Here is a 21,058-nt window from a genome sequence, read left to right as displayed (position 1 = left end):
CTTTCCAGAAGACGTTGATAAACCGATATGGTGCTTGTCAGGGGAAAATGAGAGAAAGAAAGCATGAATGTGTTATCTGAAGAAAGTCTGAACTGCCCATTTGCTGTTTTTGTGCACAAACAATTCATACTCAAGTTGTTTATGTGTGTCATCCTCGAGTTAACAACACAAGTTAGCTTTGTCTTTGTGTGTGACTTTTTGATTTAATTCTGGCGTCCAGTCCTCACAGAACTCAAAGGAAGCGTGTCTTATTTCTGTGGTGCTCCTCTGAGACAGAGCGTTGTCAGCTTTTGTGACAGCCAAAAAGAAAAAAATAGTTTGGATGTGTGTTACCCCTTGCATGCAGAAAAACATGTTGTTCAGTTCATTCAAAATGGTTCAAGTTGGCCACTGCGCATAGAAAGACTGACAGTTGTCTTACATGTGGTCACTTTTAGATTTTTCTCAATAAAACTTGTTCTGTTTAAACATTCAGAGAGGAAGACATTTAGAAACAATGGTATTTTTTTAAGAAAAAAATTGTTTTTTTTTTTCTTGGTAGATAAATAAATAAAAATGGTAAAATCCACTTAAATCAAATTGTGAAACTATGTTGATGTTTTGGAGTTGAGCTTTTAATTTGTAATGTGTGTATATATATATATATATATATATATATATATATATATATGTATATTTATATATATATATATATATATATATATATGTATGTATATATATATATATATATATATATATATATATATATGTATATTTATATATATATATATATATATATATATGTATATATATATATATATATATATATATATATATATATATATATGTATGTATATATATATATATATATATATATATATATATATATATATATATATATATATATATATATATATATATATATATATATATATATATATATATCATTTCTAGTTTTCATGTAGTTTTCAAAATTTTCATGTCCCAATCAAGTCTTAATACAACTGATAAAATTATATAAATATTATATATATATATATATATATATATATATATAGAGAGAGAGAGAGAGAGAGAGAGAGAGAGAGAGAGAGAGAGAGAGAGAATTTTATCAGTTGTATTAAGACTTGATTGGGACATGAAAATTGTGAAAACTACATGAAAACTAGAAATGATCTGTAGGCTATGTATTTATAGATTATTATAGTGTCATTCCCAATTTTCTGTTTATTTGTTGTTAGCCTACTTATAATTACTTTAATAGTTATTTTAATGTTGATTGTAACGGTTCTGTAAAGTATTTTTCTAAATTTCAGTTTTCTATGATTTACATACTGTAGATTAGGGTTAGGATTACATTTTACAAGAAAATACTGTGTCAGTTTTTCTACTTCAAAATATCATGTTCAAATCTTTAAACATTTGCAAGAAGTGGCAATTAACAGAATAAATTGTACACCGAAAAACAACTCAAACCACGTATTGCACAACATTTCACCACAAAATAATTAAGGCAATAAAAGAATTAAGACAAAATGTTTTAAAACCTTACCAGTTTGTTAATTCTCTTATAATCCATTACAGCGTACAAAACAATCGTAGAAAAATGGCTATATTAGTTTAAAATATTAGTTTTAATATTTTATTAGCTAAACAAATGCAAAACTTCCAATAAGAAAAATTCAGTTCAAGCAAGAGCAAAGCGCCGACTGCTGTTACCCGGAGACGGTGTTATTAGCTTTTACAGGTTGTTATAAAAGTGATATGTAAGGAATAATTGATCACGGGCCGAAACTACACGAAGCAGAGTGGCCGTTACACCTCGGGTGTGTATTATTTTTCTAATAATTCAATGGCCCAGAGTCAATTATTCCACTTATACTACGGTCACCAGACTTCAAGACATCATTCAGAAGATATATTTAAAGGGATTTGTCTGTTTTTTTTTTTTTTTTTTTTTTTTTACTTTAATCACTATTGTGAGTAGGATTATTTCTTCCACATCTCATCCAATGCCTCTTTTGTTCCAAAATGTAATTTTAAAGCTGGTAATGGAGGCTTGAGCCGTTGATAGCATTCTAATGCAGTTATTAATGAAGTTATTAGGAAGAGAGCGAGAGAGACAGATACACACAACGAGAGAAAGAGAGAGAGAGAGCTTGTGTGAATAGGCTAACTTACCTCTTTGCGTCTCTAAACAGCTCTGTCTCCTCGCTAGTAAGAAATGTCATGTGCAGGGTAGATAACATACACAGTTTCACCTAATCTCATGTTAATCCTTCATATATCCAAAAAGTCTTTAATTTTATCATATTTATAAAAGAAAAATACAGCTTTCTGATTCTTTCTTGAAAAAGCCGAGTTCCTGGAGGTGTGTAATAATATATGATGTTTTGTGTTGTTTCCATTAACATATATTCACTTATGCGCTGATTTCCAACAAAATACAGAAATCTGATGCAATTGTACTTACATGAATGGGGTCTTTTAACAAACGATGTGCAAATCCAGCGTTGACTTGGGCCTTGTTTATGAAACACTCGTAACTCAAATGAACAGAAAACACAAAGGCTCTTGATACACTCCATTGCTGCCCCAGAAAATCAAACTGCATCCACTGATCATGTAACGCTGGGTCCTTGGGGAAGCTGAACATGGTAAACTTTCCCTCACATCCAAAAATGCACTTATTTGGAGGCATTCCCCAACAAATCCTATGCAGCGCTGCTGACGATTTTCTCTGGTCTCCTCTGGTCAATGTGTGTGCGCGGGCACGCTTTTCCGGGAGAAATGCTCATATAAGGACTTCCGTTCTTGTCTACGTCATTAGATCCACGATCGAAAAAAAACAGCCGAAACTTGTACCAACCCGGAAGTAAGATTTTCAGCACAGAAATTCTCAGTCATTCTTCTAAATAATTTTTTTTCAACTTTGGCCATGTTTAGCATGAGAATCCATCTCTTTAACACTGTGAACAACTCTGAATACACCAAACACCATTGTACCCCCCCTTTAAGTTGCTACACTATATATGCTAACTGACAAAAACGTCAGGGCAGCGCTGAAAACACCTTTTGTGCAAACTGCGTGACAGTTATTAAAGTTAACTATGCATAGTGATATGGAACTGTGATGCAGTCAGGAGAGCTATATGGAACTACGTTCGCCGTGTGTTTCCCAGAAAATAATTGCACACCTCAGAATGTTCATCAGCCAATCAGATTCAACCATTCAACAGCCCCGTAGTATAACTAGGGATAACATACCTCGGAATGTCGCGACTGACCGATCAGAATCAAGTATTCCACAGAGCCGTGTAACAAAGTATTGTAACATATACTATATGCAAAATACAATACCAGTTAAGTTTAGATTATTTTCTCCATGTAACTCAGTGTAACAATATTCACAAATGCTATTATACTGGCAGGGAGAAAGCTCATTAAAAGTAAATAAGGTCCAGGTTGGCAGCCATTGGGAACATTAAACACGATAATGATCCTCAACAAAACAACAGCTATTAACATTATTATCTCTCAATGAAGCACAAATGTTTTTTTTTTTTTTTTTTTTTTTTTGATACAGTAATTTGTTATGACAGAAAATGACCTAGACTGTATTCATATCAAAGTTCAATTCTAAATATTTCATTAAGAGATAGAAAAGAATTACAGGCAAAGGTTGTAAAATCCTGGCACTATTGATGGGAAGTGCTGTTGGATTACACTTTGTTTTGATGACAGTGACAGTAAATCTTGAGTAATGTTTAAAAGTCTATCCAGTAAAAGTGAGAGAGAAAGTGAGACAGTGAACGAGTGGAATGATTTATCACATCATCCTCCTCTCTCCAGGACTGAAAGCTCTCCCTCGCTTTCAACACCACCTTGTTTTTCTGGAGTTTGCTTTACCCCAGCTGATCTGTACTGGATCACTGCATGTCACTGTATAAACAGAACTGTTGTTTAACTAACCGTCCTCATATCCCTCTCATAGCTGTGGCTGGGGATGATTCTCAGGTAATTCATTTCTTCAGGGAAGTATTCAGGTGAGCACATGCAGGAAACACGATCCTTGGCCATGCCCGGGCAGGCCTGCTCTCCCCCCTCAGGGGCCAGTGAATGCCTCTGTGCTCCCATCACACACCTGTGAAAAACAAGCCTGGCATTCCAATTGATCCATCTGTATTTCTGGTGAACCAAAACGGCGACATATAATTACAGGTGGCAGTACTGTCAGATGGGCGTTCAGTCTAAAACGACACACTGACAAAAACAAAACACTCATGAAGTACTGTGAGTGGCACACCAAAAAAAAAAAAAAATGTCTTTAGCTTCCAAAATTCCAAGCCCTAATCTGATTGGCTGGCTTTACTCAACTTCTATGAGTCAGGGTGCACAGGTTTTTAAGTTGAGTTTAAAAAGCATTTAATAAAGTGCTTTACACATATATGGGCTCGACTTTAAGTTGTGACATGTAATAAGTCATTCACTTTTTACTTTGTTCCATGTTTATCTATGCAGTATGATTGATTTCAGGTTTACTTACACAACACTGAACTGTGGCCTTTTTTCTTGTAGTTGCAGAGCTCCTGAATAGAATAATCTGCAATATAGACCAGACTTTATGCCAGTAGGGAAAAACCTGGCTTTTCGAGACAAATCAATACATAAATCAATTTGTGCTTTTCCTCAGAGAGGTCAAGCTGAACAGCAGTGAAACCCCTTTCCAGGATGACCATTTACAGCTGCCTCTAATAGCGTTCTGTTGCCTGTAAGTGCTCGTATAAACTTTACAACCTTTTTCTTTACTCGTTTAGTGACACATAACACAAGCCGTTCTGCAGAGCCGCTATCATCTGAGCAGTCTGCAGCACACATGAGCGCACACATGAATAAAACCAGCCCCGGGCCGATGATAACAGCTGTAATGACTGCATCCACACCCCTGTGGAGTTCGGCCAGTGCTTGAAGTCGCTCCAGCTGTTTGGGAAGAAAAGCTGCAATCTTTCAGCCGCATGTCATAGAAACACTTGCTGTGGAAAGACTCTATGCTATACTCACATAGACATCATGCTTTGGGATTTTTATTTTATCACTTTCTCTCTCTCTCTCTCTCTCTCTCTGTTTGGATTATGACAGGTCATTTTTGTCAGTAATAAAATCATGCAAATCTCTTCCACACTTCAGAAATAATCATGCAAGCCAGCCTTTTGACCGCTGGCATGAAGCCTGGCAGGAACTGTAGCTTATTCTGCAACAAAGTGGAAGCTCATTTAAATTCTCTTCATTCTCTTCTACAGAGAACACTGAAGAAATTGGCGGAAACTGTGTGTTGACTTTGGTCAGAGTTTCCCTCCGTCCAGAAGTAATAAGCCCTGAATATTTCATACACATAAATCTGAAAACAAAGCAGAATATACAATTGTGCTTGAGGAATTTGTTGGCCAACTTTAAGGCACGAGTTTAGACATTCTCATTTTTTTATTAGATTACAATGCCATGAACCTCACAAAGGAGCATGAATTTATGAATGAATTAATGAATGAATAGGATTTTATAAATTAATGAATAAAATGTTAAGCAGTTCAGCTGCCCAAAAATTCATATGCACCCCTTTGTGTTACTAAAATAAATGAACAAAAACACTTAATTGATCCTTTGTTGTGTATTGTTGTTGCTTATGCTTTTTAACAGAAAGTCAGTCAGAATTATTATGTTTTATTATATTTTTATCATTGTTAATATTCCATGGTTCATGTAAAAAATAAGTCAAAGTCTGAACTACTTTCTTGCCTTCCAATCTGTATAATATTTCAAAATATTAAATAATAGATTTTTTTTTTTAAATGATTGGAGCCTATATATTATTTTAGCAATATATGAGCTAAAGACAAGCTGTGTTAAACATTTGTTTTGATGGTTGGAAACCACTTTTCGTTTTTGGCCCATAAAAATAAAAATTTGGCCAAAAATATTATTAGAAATATTGTTATTCCAAACCAAATCTAAGATTAGTATCCAGAATTTTCAGTTTTAATCACTAGTTTCATTTCATTGCATCACTTGTTTGGAAAAACCCTGCGTCTGCCTCATCATGTTGCGTTTCACTTTGAGTGTGGACAGAAACAGTGCTGTTATTTTGTGTTGCTGTTGCTGATGTGATGTGTTTTGTCTGGTCTGAGCATTGTTTTGTCTCTCTAGCCTCTCATATGCTTTTATATGCAAAGTTTTTGATTTTACTGCACACTTTTTCTTAATCCACTCCATTTTGTTTCAGTGCTGCAGTCTCATGAACTATTAATGCACACAACAACACAAGATACTTGCGAGGGTATTGTGACTGAGCTCTCAGACTATACAAACAAAACTTGCTATCTTTTTATTTTAACACAAGGCCTTGTCTGTCTCACAGATAAGGTGTTTTATTCTTTTAGCTTTAAGCGAGTAGGTTATAGACGGACATGCATGTCATTTCCCATGAAATTCCTTCCTCTCAGTCTTATCTGCACAGGTGTGGTATATCTCTCTCTTTCTCAGCATCTGTGTGTGGCTCCAAAGGTTGATGTAACATAGTTAATCCAGGTAACCTTGACACCGTTTCTGAAGTTGAAAGCCGGCCTAGTGCATAATGTTTAACATGGACACACTGAAATAAACTAATATCCTGTGTGGCGCCATCACAGATCAGATAACCCTGCTCTTGATGTGGTCATTACTATATTAACAGCACAAGCTCAGTAGTCATGAAGAAGCACCTGTTGGATGTTACATTTTTTACAAAATGTCTGCATAAACATGTGAGTGGATAATTTTTGGCACGCTTTCCCAGAGGAGGATGACTTTTGAAATGTTTGTGTAAAAGGGAGTTTTATTAACTTTTAGGAGTAGGAGAAAGCGAGGTGAATTATAACACTGTCAGTTTGACCACTTCGACATTTCACTTCTGGGTTTTCATTTGATTTGTTATCAACAGGGTTGTTACAGTTAACGGAAACTAAAATTTTAACTAAAATTACTACCGTAAAAAGAAATAATTATTTGAAATAAATAGATGTTTATATATATGTGTGTGTGTGTGTGTATGTGTGTGCGTGTGTGTGTGTGTGTGTGTGTGTGTGTGTGTGTGTGTGTGTGTAAAAATGTGATTTCTTTACCAAGAAAGTGGCAAGATGAAAACAACTATTTTCTGTTTCAAACTTTCACATGGCACCTTTAGGTTATAATAACATTAAATCCAGGTTTTGATTTTTAAAGATTTATTATAAAATTTTAATATTTCCCCAAAATGCAATAAATCCATTCATTCAATATGCAAGTTATTTTTCATATTGAAACTGATGGAAATACACAACATAGTAAGTTGATCCACATTTGACAGCCTCTGAACTTTGTCAATACTAATCTTATAAACAGACACTGGACTAAAAATACATTCATCCGTCATCACATCCTAAATTAATTCAGAGGGTCATCTTGTTAATGCTATAAATTAATTTCAGCAATAAAAGAAAATTTCATTATGAACAAGAACATGAACAACAATATCACATTAGACCACAGAAATTTCAAAATGGCATTACCCTTACATTCAGCTTCCACAAGTGCATTCATCTTTGCCATGTTACATTCATTTAGTTGACTAGTGCTATATGCTGTATTAACAAAAACATAAATGGGATTAATAAAAACACAAACACTGACAAGCTACGCAATATTGCATTCATAATCGAATGCGATTCATCTAATGAACGCGATATTGTGTAGCTTGTCAGTGATCTACAGCTCTGTGTGTTAAAATGCATCTGAATAATTTCATCCGAAAGCACGTGATGAAGATTTACCGTTACTATTAATCACAAAACCGGCTTTACTGACGAGATGCGCATGAGAGTCACATGCAATTTATTGTGCAGTCCTTGTTTGTTGATCACAAAGTACAAAGTAGATGAGGAAAACTAAGATGCAGTGTATTCATATCGCAGCGATTACTGTCTAGAGTGCGTGGAATGGTGCTCTGTGATTGATTGAGCGGATATATGGCACTTTGGAGAAAAAGGGTTTAAAAAAAGGGAGAAAACATGACCTAATAAATCAATAACTCTGTGAATAGCACATTTTACGTAAAATAAAAAAATTACATTTCAATACCAACCAGATTTGATGTGTGTGTGTGTATGTATATATATATATATATATATATATATATATATATATATATATATATATATATATATATATATATATATATATATATATATATATATATATATATATATATATAGTACATATACAGGTGCATCTAAAAAAATAGAATAGTTAATTGTTTTGTAACTTATTTCAAAAAGTGAAACTTTCACATATTCTAGATTCATTACACGTAAAGTAAACAGGGACACAAAAAATCAGAGACACAAAATGAGACCATAAACCAGAATTTGCCACAACTAATCAGTTAGCTTACTGGTCAAAACAGTAAACATGTAATGAATTTGTTATTGCATAAAGGCAAAATTCCTTTGCCTTTATGCAGAATTCAGCAACAAAAATTGCTAATTTGCAGAAGAATATTAAATGTGACCCCATTTTTTATTTGATCACGTACTGTTGTCTCCTTAAAAATAAATAAATAAATGGTGTGGGTAATACTACTTAACAATATTTATGTTTTTACTCTTTTAATCACATAAATGAAGTGGGTTCTTTCAAAAACCTAAAAGAAAAAGGGGAAAAAAATAACAATTACTGGGAATTTTTTAATAGATAAAATTCTTAATGGTTTATATCAAGAGGGTTTATGGGAACAAGTAACAATTTTAAGAAGTAAATTTTATTTATTTAGTGTTACACCCATCCATGATAATATTGATAGCCTAAAAAACAAAAAAATGCTTTTTATGACATGTTTGGAGATGCTTGACTAGTTCTAACTGGATGTTCTGAATGATAAAACAGCAAACAACCCACACTTCGTTGACCAAATATGCACAAGTGTGACGTAGAAATGTGTTGAAATCTGATGTGTGGAGCTATGCCCCGGTGGGTCTGTCCTCTCAGGTATGACTTGGCAGGCTCCAGCCAGACAGGTGTGCAGGTGATGTGCGTGTCTTAGGGAAGATCTGTACAGCACATCTTCCCAAGATTCCCATCTTCAGCCCTCACTTCCGCCCTCAGGGGCATCGGGCTATTTTGGAACTCGCTGGGGTAGTTTTTTTCGCTTGTTGTGGTGCCGCTGACCTCGGCGCAGTCCCTACGGTCAACTCCCAAAGAAAAGAGACTGAGATATTTAGTCATCAGTTTTCTCAGACGGCCTAGTTAATGTCTTTCACAGGCTGCAGTCAGAACACATTGTTCTGGTCGGGGAGCAGTAATGACTGCTGCCACTGCATTCTCCACTTTCATTACTGGGATAAATGGAGCAATGCACTCCATATCACAGAAGAGAACAAGACTGGAACTCCTGAATATAAACAGCCAATTAATCCAAGCTAATTCTATTAGGAATTGAGCTGGCATCATGCAGGGTTGAAGCCGTGAGCCGCCGAGCGTGGCGCGAACAGCGCCGAGACCGTACAGCGCTTTCATCCAGCTCATTTTGCTGGTGCTGAGGTTTAGCCTTTTCCCAGAGCAGATTAACGCCACCGTCATAAGCTGCAGTGAGAGCGTAAATAAAAAATGACGATCATTATATAGCAAAGCGTTTGCGGCTTTGGATTTATGAGGTAGTTTTAGTGCTTCTGTGGGGGAAACCACAGCAATGCCGGTGCAGTGTTGCCGGCCTTTTGTTTGCAAGAGTTCTTGATAACGAGTCGATAGGCTCATAATCAGATCCAGGGAGGTATGTCCTGAGATTGCTGTCTCAGGTATGAAAGCTCATGTCTGGCTGGACTGGAGTGTAGGGAATCTATGTGGGAGAACACATGGGAGAGGCATCATCCATCAAACTCGATTCTTATCTATAGACGTCACTTTTATTTATAAGGGCAGCTATTTTTTGAATGTTTGTTCCCTCAATTTCTTTTTAATCTCATTCCCTTGAGGTATGAACCATGTGTTGGTCAAAGAAGCACATTGGGTAATCTTTATTTTCTTTGATAATCAGGGGTGAAAGGTCTAAAATATTTCACAGGCTGCTATTAGAACTCAATCAGGCAGATCGAAATGTCCAGTGGCAAGCCAGATGCTACTGTTGGGGAAAAGAGAGAGTGCAGAAAAAGACATGAAACAAACCATTTAAAGTCAACATGAAATTGCACCAACATGTACTATATTAACCCTGGTAAACAGATAAAATCCCATACTAGAAGTGTTTTTGTTTTTGTTTTTTTTCATGTGGAAAATTTCACTTACAGATCCAACAGATGTATTAATATGAAATCCATGCAATGCTGTCAGTTTCAGATTTATGCTGACGTTAACAAAATGAATGAATGCACTACGCTTTGCCTTAAAGTTGCCATGAAACATAAAGCTGGTCACCACCAAGTTTAGGAGTGGAGAAAAGTTTCCTAGTCAAGCATTTGCCAATACTGTGTTAAATCATCTTTGCATAGTATATTTCATTACATTTTTGGCTAAATGTATTCAATGAAAGGAAAAACAGTGGCCATGTTGCTAAAATAAACTTTGTTACCTTTAAGTTGATGAAAGCATAATTTCATGCACTTGCTGCCACAAATGCAGCTATTCTAATGACAAAAAAAACATGTATCTCCAAATGCAATGATCACATGTAAACTTTGACAGCAGCAGGGTTAAATCATTTTCTTATTTCCTGAAAAGTAGTGGGTTTGGACCTATGATGTTTCCGTCAAACAGTGATGAAATTCACAGATAAGGCATTCACAGTAATGTAATGTATATTAAGAAAATAAACGGGGTGCATTTCAATTTCACGTCCTTAACATTTCACTGACCTTTTTTTCCCCAGGGTTCTTGGGTTTCATACTGACACCTGTTGGTATGAATAAATGACGATTTTGTTATTAAGCACTGCTGTGTCCAATTAGATTTTTTTATACCTTTTAATTGATTCATTTATATCAACCATGCTACACACTTCAAAAACTGAACATAGTTGAACTTGATAAAAATGGTGACTGGTGCAGGAAGGCTGTGTGTTGCATTCCACTGGTCTGCTGTGGACGGTGCAGCTGTTTCCTGGATGGAGGGATTTTGCCCTGTGGTGGCTGTAGCCGTCATGGTCATTTTATCACTCCAGCAGGCAGTTTTCCATTCATAATTATTCCATTTGGATTGATGGATCGCACACATGCCGATCCATACCATCACTCTGGACTCCGGACTATTGACTCGGACTCAGAGTGCACCTTTAAATGCATGATATTTGCAGTATTTACTATCTTTCATTGATAAATGTCTCTGGTCCTTTTTGTTTGTACACATCTTGATGTTATGAAAAAAGTTTTCATATTCTTTCACTGAAATGCAATAACTTTCTTCACCTCTGAAATGACACTTTTCTTCTGACAGAACAAAAAGCTACATGTGCAAGGAAAATAACATCATCCGCTATAAATTACAGCCTGCTTTTCAACCTTCAGTCAGACTCCTTGTGGATAAAACCACGTCCTGTCCTAAATAATCTCCTGCTAAATACCTGCATAATGCAGGTTACAGAAGTAAAAGTCATGAAACGCAGTTCCTAACCTATTTTACGCCTGTAAAATGTTTCTGAGATTCAGTGAGAAACATGTAGGACGATACTTGATTTTATCTGCTGGGAATTGATGGTTTGAGAAAGGGGAGGGGCTAAAATGAGAGGCCTTGGTGACATCATCAGAAAAGAAAGGCTGTTTTAGTTCAATTCTGAATAAAGATTTGTTTTTTTTTGTTTTTTTTTTTGTTTGTTTTTTATGAATCAATATAGATGTTATTAACATATTTAAATAATGTGTATATTCTAAACGATCATGCTTTCAGTGTTTTGTGAACGCTGTGTCATGTTGTCTTTAAAGCAGCAGGGAGTTTTATTTACAGGAAGAATCTGTCTCTGCTTATCGCTGTTGATTCTAGCCTGCAGGATTCTGGGGCAGAGTGAAGGCCGTTGGAAAAGTCATAGTGGTAAGACAAGTTGAGCGAAGTACATTATGTAAAAGAGCAGGGCCATTCATTATGGGACATGCATACTACACGTCAGGTATGAAATATGTTCCCTGGTAACAACATTGTGAAGCAAAACAGCCCCCAAACCACGGGTACATTCCTTCCCACCCCAGTGCACCCCACACCCAGAGCCCCCGACAGCTCCCTGCGCCACACCAGCAGCCAACCGCAGAGCCCCGCCCCCCTCGCCCCTCATTCCGCACCTCCGCTCATGCCTTTAGTGCTTCTCACTCCCTCTCTCTCTCAACTGCTTTATCTCTCCTTTGCTCGCTCTGATCTTGGCTGCCTTTCATTCTGCTCACTGTGTCTGGAAGCACACTGGAATAGAAAAAAAGAGAAGGAAAAGCAAAGCCTCCTCCTCTGCTTCTAGCACTTTGCCAGCTTCTATCTGGCCAGGAATCGCAGTGGTAGCATGACCCCAGAAACAGCCAATGCGCTCCACTGCACTCAAAAAGAGAGAGAGAGAGAGCGGGAAATGAGGGGCTGAAAGAGAACTGGTGGGATTGGATGTCTAATGTTAAACTAGTTTCCTCAAAGAGCTGCTCTTTGTGTTGACATAAATGTTTCATTATTTCTGCACTCTAACATCTTGAGTTGAAGTTAAGGCTTAAACTTTCGTCTGATAAAGCGATGAGCCACGAGAGGTTGTGCCTTAGAGATTTTAGCACAGATGGGTGGAATGTTCAAAGGCCAGGGTTTGTTATTCAGTCTTGTGTTGCTTGCTTTGTATTATTTTGTGGTGCTCAAGAGGTCAAAGGTTGGCCTGTTAGCGTTTGCACTAGGCTACAAGCCCCTGCTTGTATATGTACTTGTAGTAGCTATGCTATCTGGCAGCAAAAGGCTTTTTTTTTCTCACTCTCTCCATTGACAGCTAAACAGGCAGATATAGCCATGAATTCTAGAGAAACAGATTTAAAATATTTTTTTGGATTAGTACATTTTTGATCTCTGATCCTCAGCAAGGCTGCATTTTTTTGATCAAAATATTAAAACAGTATTATTATTATTATGATTTAAAATAACAGCTTTCTATTTTTAGATTTTTTCAAACATTTTATAAATGTGATGCAAAGCAGAATTTTCAGCATCGTTACTCCAGTCTTCACATGATCCTTGAGAAATCATTCTTATGTGCTTGTTTGCTTTTATGCCTTTTTTAATATTGGGTGGAGAGAGGGGGGCAGATCAGCAAAGGACCTAGAGGCGGGAATCGAACTTGGGTCACTGTGAGCATAGTTGTGCTGTATGTCAGTGCACTACGCGTTTGGCTCCAATAGTTTGTGTATTTAATGCAAGGTGACACAGCAATATAATAAAAGATACCTAGATTCAGTAAATAAACATTTACACAAATGCATTCATTCACAATAATTCTACCATTAGCTAATATAGTTCATTAGCAAATATAGAATATTGTCCTTTAGGTTAATACAGTCGCAGAGCAACATAGCAATTCACTGCGTTAATATAAAACCCAACTGATGCGCAGTCACAGGTGTGTTTATCAGCTTTTTTACAGCAGCTTTACTCATCAGTGTGTGTGGATGGATGTTTGGTTTGTTCTGTCATTAAAGAATAGGAGAAAACGAGATACAAATATTGAACATTCATTTTATTGGTTTGGTTTATTAATACAGTGGTTATTTCAGCCGCACAGGCTTTTCACAGGGGAAACCAACAAATAAAATGAAACTAGATAAGTAGAATATAGCTTTCTGACAATCTGTGGCTCAGTCACTAGTCTCTTTAACAATTAGCAACAATAACTCTGCATACCTGATCAACACGAACGATAAAAACATATATAAACACGTGAAACGAGAACCGGTGCTAATACTTCTGAAAATCTGGATCCTTTATAAAAATGATCTATTTACATTCATTCTGAATAATTATCATTTGGGGAAAAAACAAAACAAACAAAACAAATAAACACACATGGCACTGACCGCAGGAAGGAAAGTAAAATACTGATTAAAGAAGACAAAATATTAAATATTATCTGTAGTAATTAGACGATTCCATAGTGTAATTCAAGTGCTATGAGTAGTAAAGGGTACACAGGTATAGACCCCCGGTCCGCTGAGCGTTTAGGGCGGGATTCAAGCCCACATTATGCGGAAGGGGGGGTGAGGAGGTTGTCGGCTCAATCCTCCTTTCAGTCTCACTCATGCAGTGAAAGTGGTTAGTACAAACATAGAGTTTAGCCCACCTTAATACAATACAAGCTTAATAGCATTAGCATCAAATCTGTGCTTTCATAAACAGAGGATGTCTATAATCAGCACCGCTATGATTGTGCAACAGCGCACCAGAACAGTGGTCTAGCCAGGTCCGATAGCAAACACAAGGGGGTGTGGTCTGAGGCCAAAGTGTTGTTGTGATTGGTCCATTTGTGTCCAATGGAAATTCATTAGACTGGGCCTCCAACAGTCAACATGAGCCAAAAATCTTGACAAGTTAAATCACTTATAGCTGTGATGTGTGAATCTCTGAGCCTGGACTACCGGTGACAAATTATAAGACAACAATTATTAGCAGCTTCAACTATAACGTATTTCAAAAATATAAAGGATAAACTTTTTATATAAAAATATCATTTATCTATGGAGGGCTGATACATTGCGGACGGGTTTGTTGAAAGGTTAGACGTATATGTATATATATATATATAACTGTTCCTCTCACAAAGTGCACAGGAAATGGTTCTCTGTGAGGATTTGTCAAGACTCGAGCATGTTTCAAAGTTCTTTGTCCCATTCCCGCTCTTTGCCTGATCGCTCCCGTTTTCACTTTCTTGTGTCTCTCAGGTGTCTCTGTTAGCAGACACTGGTCTGCCGGCTGGACAGGGGACTCTCCAGAGACAAGCTTGTTGGAGACATGTCTGGACGAGACGTCTTAAACATGGACGAAATATAAAAGGCCTGTAAGAAAATGTTAAAGTGAGCACACAAAAAGTACCTTACACTCCCAGATTCATAATAACGTTAATCTAGAGCATGTGGCGACGTGATTCTTACCACCCAGTACGCGGTCAGTCCTCCCTGCAGGTAGCCGGTCAGGACGTCAGTTGGGTGATGGCGGTAGTCAGAAATGCGAGTGAGTCCTGTGTACACCGCTAACATCACCAACATGAACTGCAGCAACGGTCGCAGGAGCCGCGCCCCTCGCCATGACAAACGCGCCTGCAGGTAAAACTGGGCAAAAATAGAACGTTTCAAGAATAATTAACATATGAGCTAATAAAAGAGAGTACAGACTGATAAATGAAGCTTACAGAGTGTGTTGTATGTCTGACCTAGCTAAACTTCTGATGACACATTTCCTCAAAAACTGCTCTGATGTTTGCCAAAACTGATAGCCTGATAAACCATCCTCAAAAGACTAAATTATGTGCTTATTTTAGTTCAAAGATTCCAATAGTGTATGCATGTTATTGAATCTTAATCATCTTTAAATTAGCTTACAATACTTGGGAGACCAAATTATTTAGGCCTACTGTTTTCCTAATGAATGTTGTTCAGTTGCTTTGACGCAATGTATGTTGTTTAAAGCGCTATATAAATAAAGGTGACTTGACTTGACTTGACTTGACTACTACAGTTTTCTATTTTCTGTATCTCCACGCTAGCAGTGGAAGATAGTATTAAAAAAGTTCTGTTCCCAAATATACGTAGTGAGCATCACAAACAACGGATTCACATGCAAAAATTAACTTGTCTGTGTCTATTCCAAGGCAATAGATTGGTAAATGCCAGAATATACTGTGACAAGCTTCGTCCAAGAGGCTAGAATTGTTCAAATGTTCTATGTAATTAAACATTTTAGTTTTTTTATGCTGCCTTCACATGCTTTCCTGCTTTTGAAATCATGATTTCGTGTTTGTCGCATTTAAGTGTTTTGTTGTCGAACTAATAAAATGTAATGTTCCAATGGTTGATAACCATAAACATTCACCACTCTAGATAGTCAGCTTGCTGACGATTCCGGAATTTTGGTCAAATAAATTCTTATTTGAATGTTACAATACATACAACATGCTTCAAATGATTGTTCATATACACAAATAGGCATTACTTTAATGACAAGGTGATGTATCTATTGTTGAGAAAGAAAGAAAGAAAAACTAATAAAGAATAGCACTGTCAGCAGCAATCATTGTCCCAACCACCATGTTAAATGTTTATGTTCTGCCCAACTGGAAAACTCGAGTATCCAAATAATCTCAGAGTTTCCCTGTAGTAAATATGACTCGAGAAGCCATTTATGTCCAATTTCCAATTAAACATACATTTTGAGGCATTTTAGTTAGGATGCTGTCTCAGAAGTAAACACGTAGCTTTGGGTACTGAGCCATATGGTGAAAAAAAATTGTTAACACGTGTTAATGATACCACCCTGACAAGCTAGCTTAGCTACATGACAAATATTAGGGAAAATGTATTTTGGGTCAACTGGTATTGGCTGTAGATTAACTTTATGGAAGCTGATGTCACATGAGGGACCTTGGTACCCCTCCCATCAGCCCCGTCACAGGTGTTCGGCTTCCTGCAGTAAAGCCTGGAGCAGCTGGCGCTCACAGCCTAAGCATGTGGCTGCAGGTCAGACATGCAAGGCAGAGCCGAGTCTGTACAGTGCAGCCATTGGACGGGAAGGAGAGAAAGAACAGGCAGAGAGAGAGGACAAAGAGCCTGGCACAGCTTTTCTATAGGCTTTTCCCTCACTCTGTTCATGTTCTCTCTCGCGCGCTCTCTAATGAGAGCTGAAGAGCCCTCCCGCTTTTAGAGCAGCCAGAGGCCCGTGAATTGAATTAGATGAATGGTAGAAAATAGCTTGTTTTTACACAGCGCGCAAATTTTCTTCCCCTTCGTTCTAAACGTGATTGGCACACAAGGCGGAGTAAGTTCTGATAAGGTTTGTGGGGCAGTTGAGTGAAAGAGAAATGTGAATGCTATTGAATGCCATGCTTTATGATCGTTTGAGAGCGTTTTGTCATTTTTTCCCCTTATTGTGCCCCTTCCCCAGGCAAAAACAGTGAGTGAGAGAGAGGGTTTAACTGAAAGAAGCCTGTCTATCTCTCAGCAGGCCAAAGCTCCCCCCCTCCCGGACCCAACCCACAACTAAACAAGGCCTCTTCTGTCTTCAGCTAGCTTTCACTCGCTCTCCCTCTCTCCGCTCGTCTATTCATCAGGCCTCTGGAGAACATTCCCTCTTTCTCTCAAGCCTTTCTATTCCGCTTGAAGCAAGATGCCTTTTGGGAGTGTTTCTGCTTTCTCAGAGCCTTCTTCTTTCAGTATGAGTTTATTTGTGTGCATTTGTGTGAGCTGAAGTTTGAGAGAGTTTCTTGTCAGTAGGAATTTTTTGGCATTTTCCCCACATGGCAGGGATGGGAAGTGAAAGCTGACAACAGAAAAAGCTCCTCACTGGCATCCGGCAGCAAGCACAGTCATTCGGCGCTACCCTGATGTGTGTTTGAGTTTGCATGGTTGAGTGTTAAGAGGTAAATATGGCCACACACGGCGATACTCACTGCCAGGTAAAGCATGGTGTACATGGCAAAAGATGCATGGCCCGAGAAGAAGGACTTTCTGTTTGAAAAGAGCAGAAGGGAAATATTACCAACTAAATGTCATAATCTCGCAAATCATTAAACCGCTGCACTGCTTTATGGGCCATAACATTGTCTCCTTGATATTATATTAAGCAATCACAAGCATGCATGTTATTTTAAGTAAATTCCTTTATATTTCCATAAAACATACAATGTGATCAGTCAGAAAACATCCAACATTTGCACTTGAAAACCTGTACCTTTAATTAATCATACACTGTAGCTCTGTATTCCAAAATATACTGAGCCTCCTACCTACATGCAAGCAGCATAACTAGATGTTTTATGCTGTGTTACCATGCTGTTTTAAACACCCATTACTACATTCAATTCTGAAGTGCCCTAATCCTTTCGAAGGATTTACCCTCCAGAGTGAGAGCTTCAAAGGGATTAAGGGTGTAGGGAACCAACAAACTGTGCCTTGGAAGGCACTTCTGTGTCCTCTTGCTGAGACAGTTGAGGAAGTGCCATCGTCACACAATTAAATCTCGGCAAGGAATCATGGGAGCGAAGTGTCCATCAGTTGCACCCTTCAAAGTGGCCAATTTTTAGTAATTCAGTTTGGAATGACACTTCAATATGATGGCCGTGATTGTTCTCACTCTGATATGCCCTCTGGAGATGGATATATCCGGTTTTTAACATAGTTCAAGGTACCTTCTTTTGGCCAAATATTAAAGAACCATAGTATTTAGCTGACCCTTGTGATAAAATATGCTTTGTTGTACTGAATGTGCACTTTTATCAAACTTCAGATCTTTTAAAGTACATTTTATTGTGCCCTTAGCTTGGCAGCATCAAACTCCATCAGAATAATTTGCAAGTCGAGTCTTCCATGTGGAGTACTTTTTCTGCATGTAAAATGTTACAAATAAGTCAGTTGTGAAGATCTGTTTAGGTTAGGATGTTGTCTATGTATGTAGTAGTACATAGCAATACAACTCACTTAAGCTCCATCCAAATATGCATAATTACTACATATAGTAGGTGAAAAATATTGCAGAAAAAGATAGTATGTTCGAATTCTGAGTATTTATATTAGACAAATATTACTCGGGTGACCAACTTACAACAAGATTCTGATGTGCTTGACAGATGGACACTTCCTATGAGGCCAATGGCAGTGAAGCTTCACAACAAACACTGGTAGGTTACAAGACAACATGATGGATATACTGTAGTATGTCCAGATTACCTTCATACTACAAACATTCATACTACATGGTCGGGGAAGCCAACATCAAGCCAGGAGAGCCAAATCCTGCAGTTTTGCTCCAACCTTGATACTTTATTAGTGTTGGAGCTGAACTCTGGTGGACTGTGGCCCTCCAGGATGAGCACTGGCCAGGCCTGCTACAGTTTATGGGGTCTCCAATTCTCCTGGAGAGTTACTACATAGTTCAGATCCTTCCCTAACTTGATAATTACATGCAGGTGTTGGAACAGGGTAGGAACTGAAGTCTGCAGGACTGCAAGTCTCCAGGACCATGGTTGGAGACCCTTGATATAAATCAGAAAGTACTCTTTCAAAAGAAGTCACGGTTGCACTTTATTTTACAGTACGTGTACTAACATGTACTTATAGTGTACTTACAGTGTATTTATCTAATAAAGTTCTGGTAACACAAGGTAACTACAATGGGTAGGGTTAGGTTTAGGGGTAGGTTTAGGGTTTAGTACCTAGTTATTACATAGTTATTGTAATTACTATAATATACTATAGTATGTACATGAGGAACAGGACTGTAAAATAAAGTGCTACCGAAGTCACAATGCAAATTTTGTACAGAGCCTAGGTTTTTGGAACAGAGCTCATCTTATCTCTGTGCCCTCTGTCAAACTCCTTGTACTTCACTTACCTGGCCTCCTCCACTATCTTGGAATTGTTCTTGCAGGTGACATCTGAGATGTAGGTTCCAGGTACGCAGTTGAGTGATTCATAGGTCACATTGCACGCCGACAGGAAGTGGGGACGGAGTCGGCCCACACTCAGCTTCGCCATGTTGGTCAAGGATTGCCCCACGCAGCACCCAAACAGGAAACTGCCCAGCTCCTTATACAGACAGGAGACGTAACGGTTGCGCACAAATGCCCTTGAGTCCACAACTCTGAATCGTACCCGGTAACACTCTCCGACAGCAATCTGAGACGGACAGGGGACACCGCTAAGGTTACAGCCATGCAAAACTGAGTTAAATACTCATGACACCTTATATAATTCACAGCAACTCATACACATGCTCTCTTAAACAAAGAGATCTCTTGTTCAATAGCAAAGTAGATGAAAAGAGTAAATCAATAGCCTTCGGTAACAGGAGAGCCGTGGGCTAATACTACTATGGTCAGGACATCTTGTTAAATACGAAAATGAATGTCATCAGATCCATGTTATTTTAAGTCCATACAGATTCCTTTATTTCAGGGAACATCAAAGGTCAATTTAAATGTATCGGTCACTCTTTTCTACAGAACTAAAGTGAATTCTTTTGGAAAAATCCAATATCGTGACTTTTGCACAGAGTTTTATGTCTTCTGAAGGACTGAGTTGTATTGACCACTTTTATCATATTTTTATGTTGATTTTGCACCCATTTTGATACTTAAAAGATTTAGCAAAGCAATGGAAAAGAACGATTCTTGAGTTCACTCTCTTGGGTGTCTTTGCAGACTTTCAACAAGTGATATTTCAGTTTATGTGTGTGTTCTCACCGTAAGTCCTGTGATTATGACGCCCCCAGCTATAAGCATGCTGTCAGGAATTGCCTCGGTTTGTATGTAAGGGTAAGTGATGCTGGTGTCCCCGCAGAAGAAGCCCCTCATGTATGGAGTGACCGCTTTGAGCTCACAGGCGAAGAACGGAATGGAGGCTGTCAGGAGAGAGACAGACGGGTTAATGTTTATGTCGAAACTACCTGGAGGAATGTTCTTCTGTGCATCTCAGTGTTTCTCTGGCACCACAAGATCAAACACAAGATACATCTTTAATGCTCTATTATGTGCAATTAGATTCGCAAGTGCAGTTGAGATATTGATAATGGCACTGTCTTCCTGATGGGAATCGAGATCCAGCCTAAGGAGCTGACATTCCATGCATATCTCTGGCAAAAAGAGTGAAGGAGAGGGTGGGGGTTGAAAGAGAAAGACAGCATGGATAGATGAGGCATGTGGAGAAGAAAAGACCCTAAAGAATACAGGATTGAGGTCAGAGACTATGAGGAGGAAGATGGAAAGTTTCTTGTGAGTTGTGCTGGGAATGCGGTATGGTTCACTTGGAGTGCGTAGGGGTTCTTCCTTTTCAAGAAAACGCAAACAAATCTATTACACACCTGGATGGTCGCAGGGAGT

The 21,058-nt window shown here is 37.9% G+C and overlaps 1 protein-coding gene across 1 annotated transcript in view; it reads right to left on the bottom strand.

Annotated features, from left to right (window-relative positions):
• Nucleotides 1-13,696: 13,696 nt before the first annotated feature.
• The window catches only part of LOC113067695 (phospholipid phosphatase 3-like), a 33,239-nt gene continuing 25,877 nt past the window's right edge, over nt 13,697-21,058 (bottom strand). Inside the window, exons 2-6 of the mRNA XM_026240096.1 lie at nt 20,423-20,580; nt 19,573-19,856; nt 17,633-17,690; nt 15,123-15,299; nt 13,697-15,026 (exon numbers count right to left, since the gene is read on the bottom strand). Coding sequence (XP_026095881.1) covers nt 14,922-15,026; nt 15,123-15,299; nt 17,633-17,690; nt 19,573-19,856; nt 20,423-20,580 — 782 coding nt within the window. The 3' untranslated portion in view covers nt 13,697-14,921. The remainder of the gene's footprint in view (nt 15,027-15,122; nt 15,300-17,632; nt 17,691-19,572; nt 19,857-20,422; nt 20,581-21,058) is intronic.

The sequence above is a fragment of the Carassius auratus genome, linkage group LG28B, assembly GCF_003368295.1.
Source record: "Carassius auratus strain Wakin linkage group LG28B, ASM336829v1, whole genome shotgun sequence".
NCBI classification, from domain to species: Eukaryota; Metazoa; Chordata; class Actinopteri; order Cypriniformes; family Cyprinidae; genus Carassius; species Carassius auratus.
Note: the sequence above shows the minus strand (reverse complement) of the source record. Positions and strands in the feature narration are given on the sequence as shown.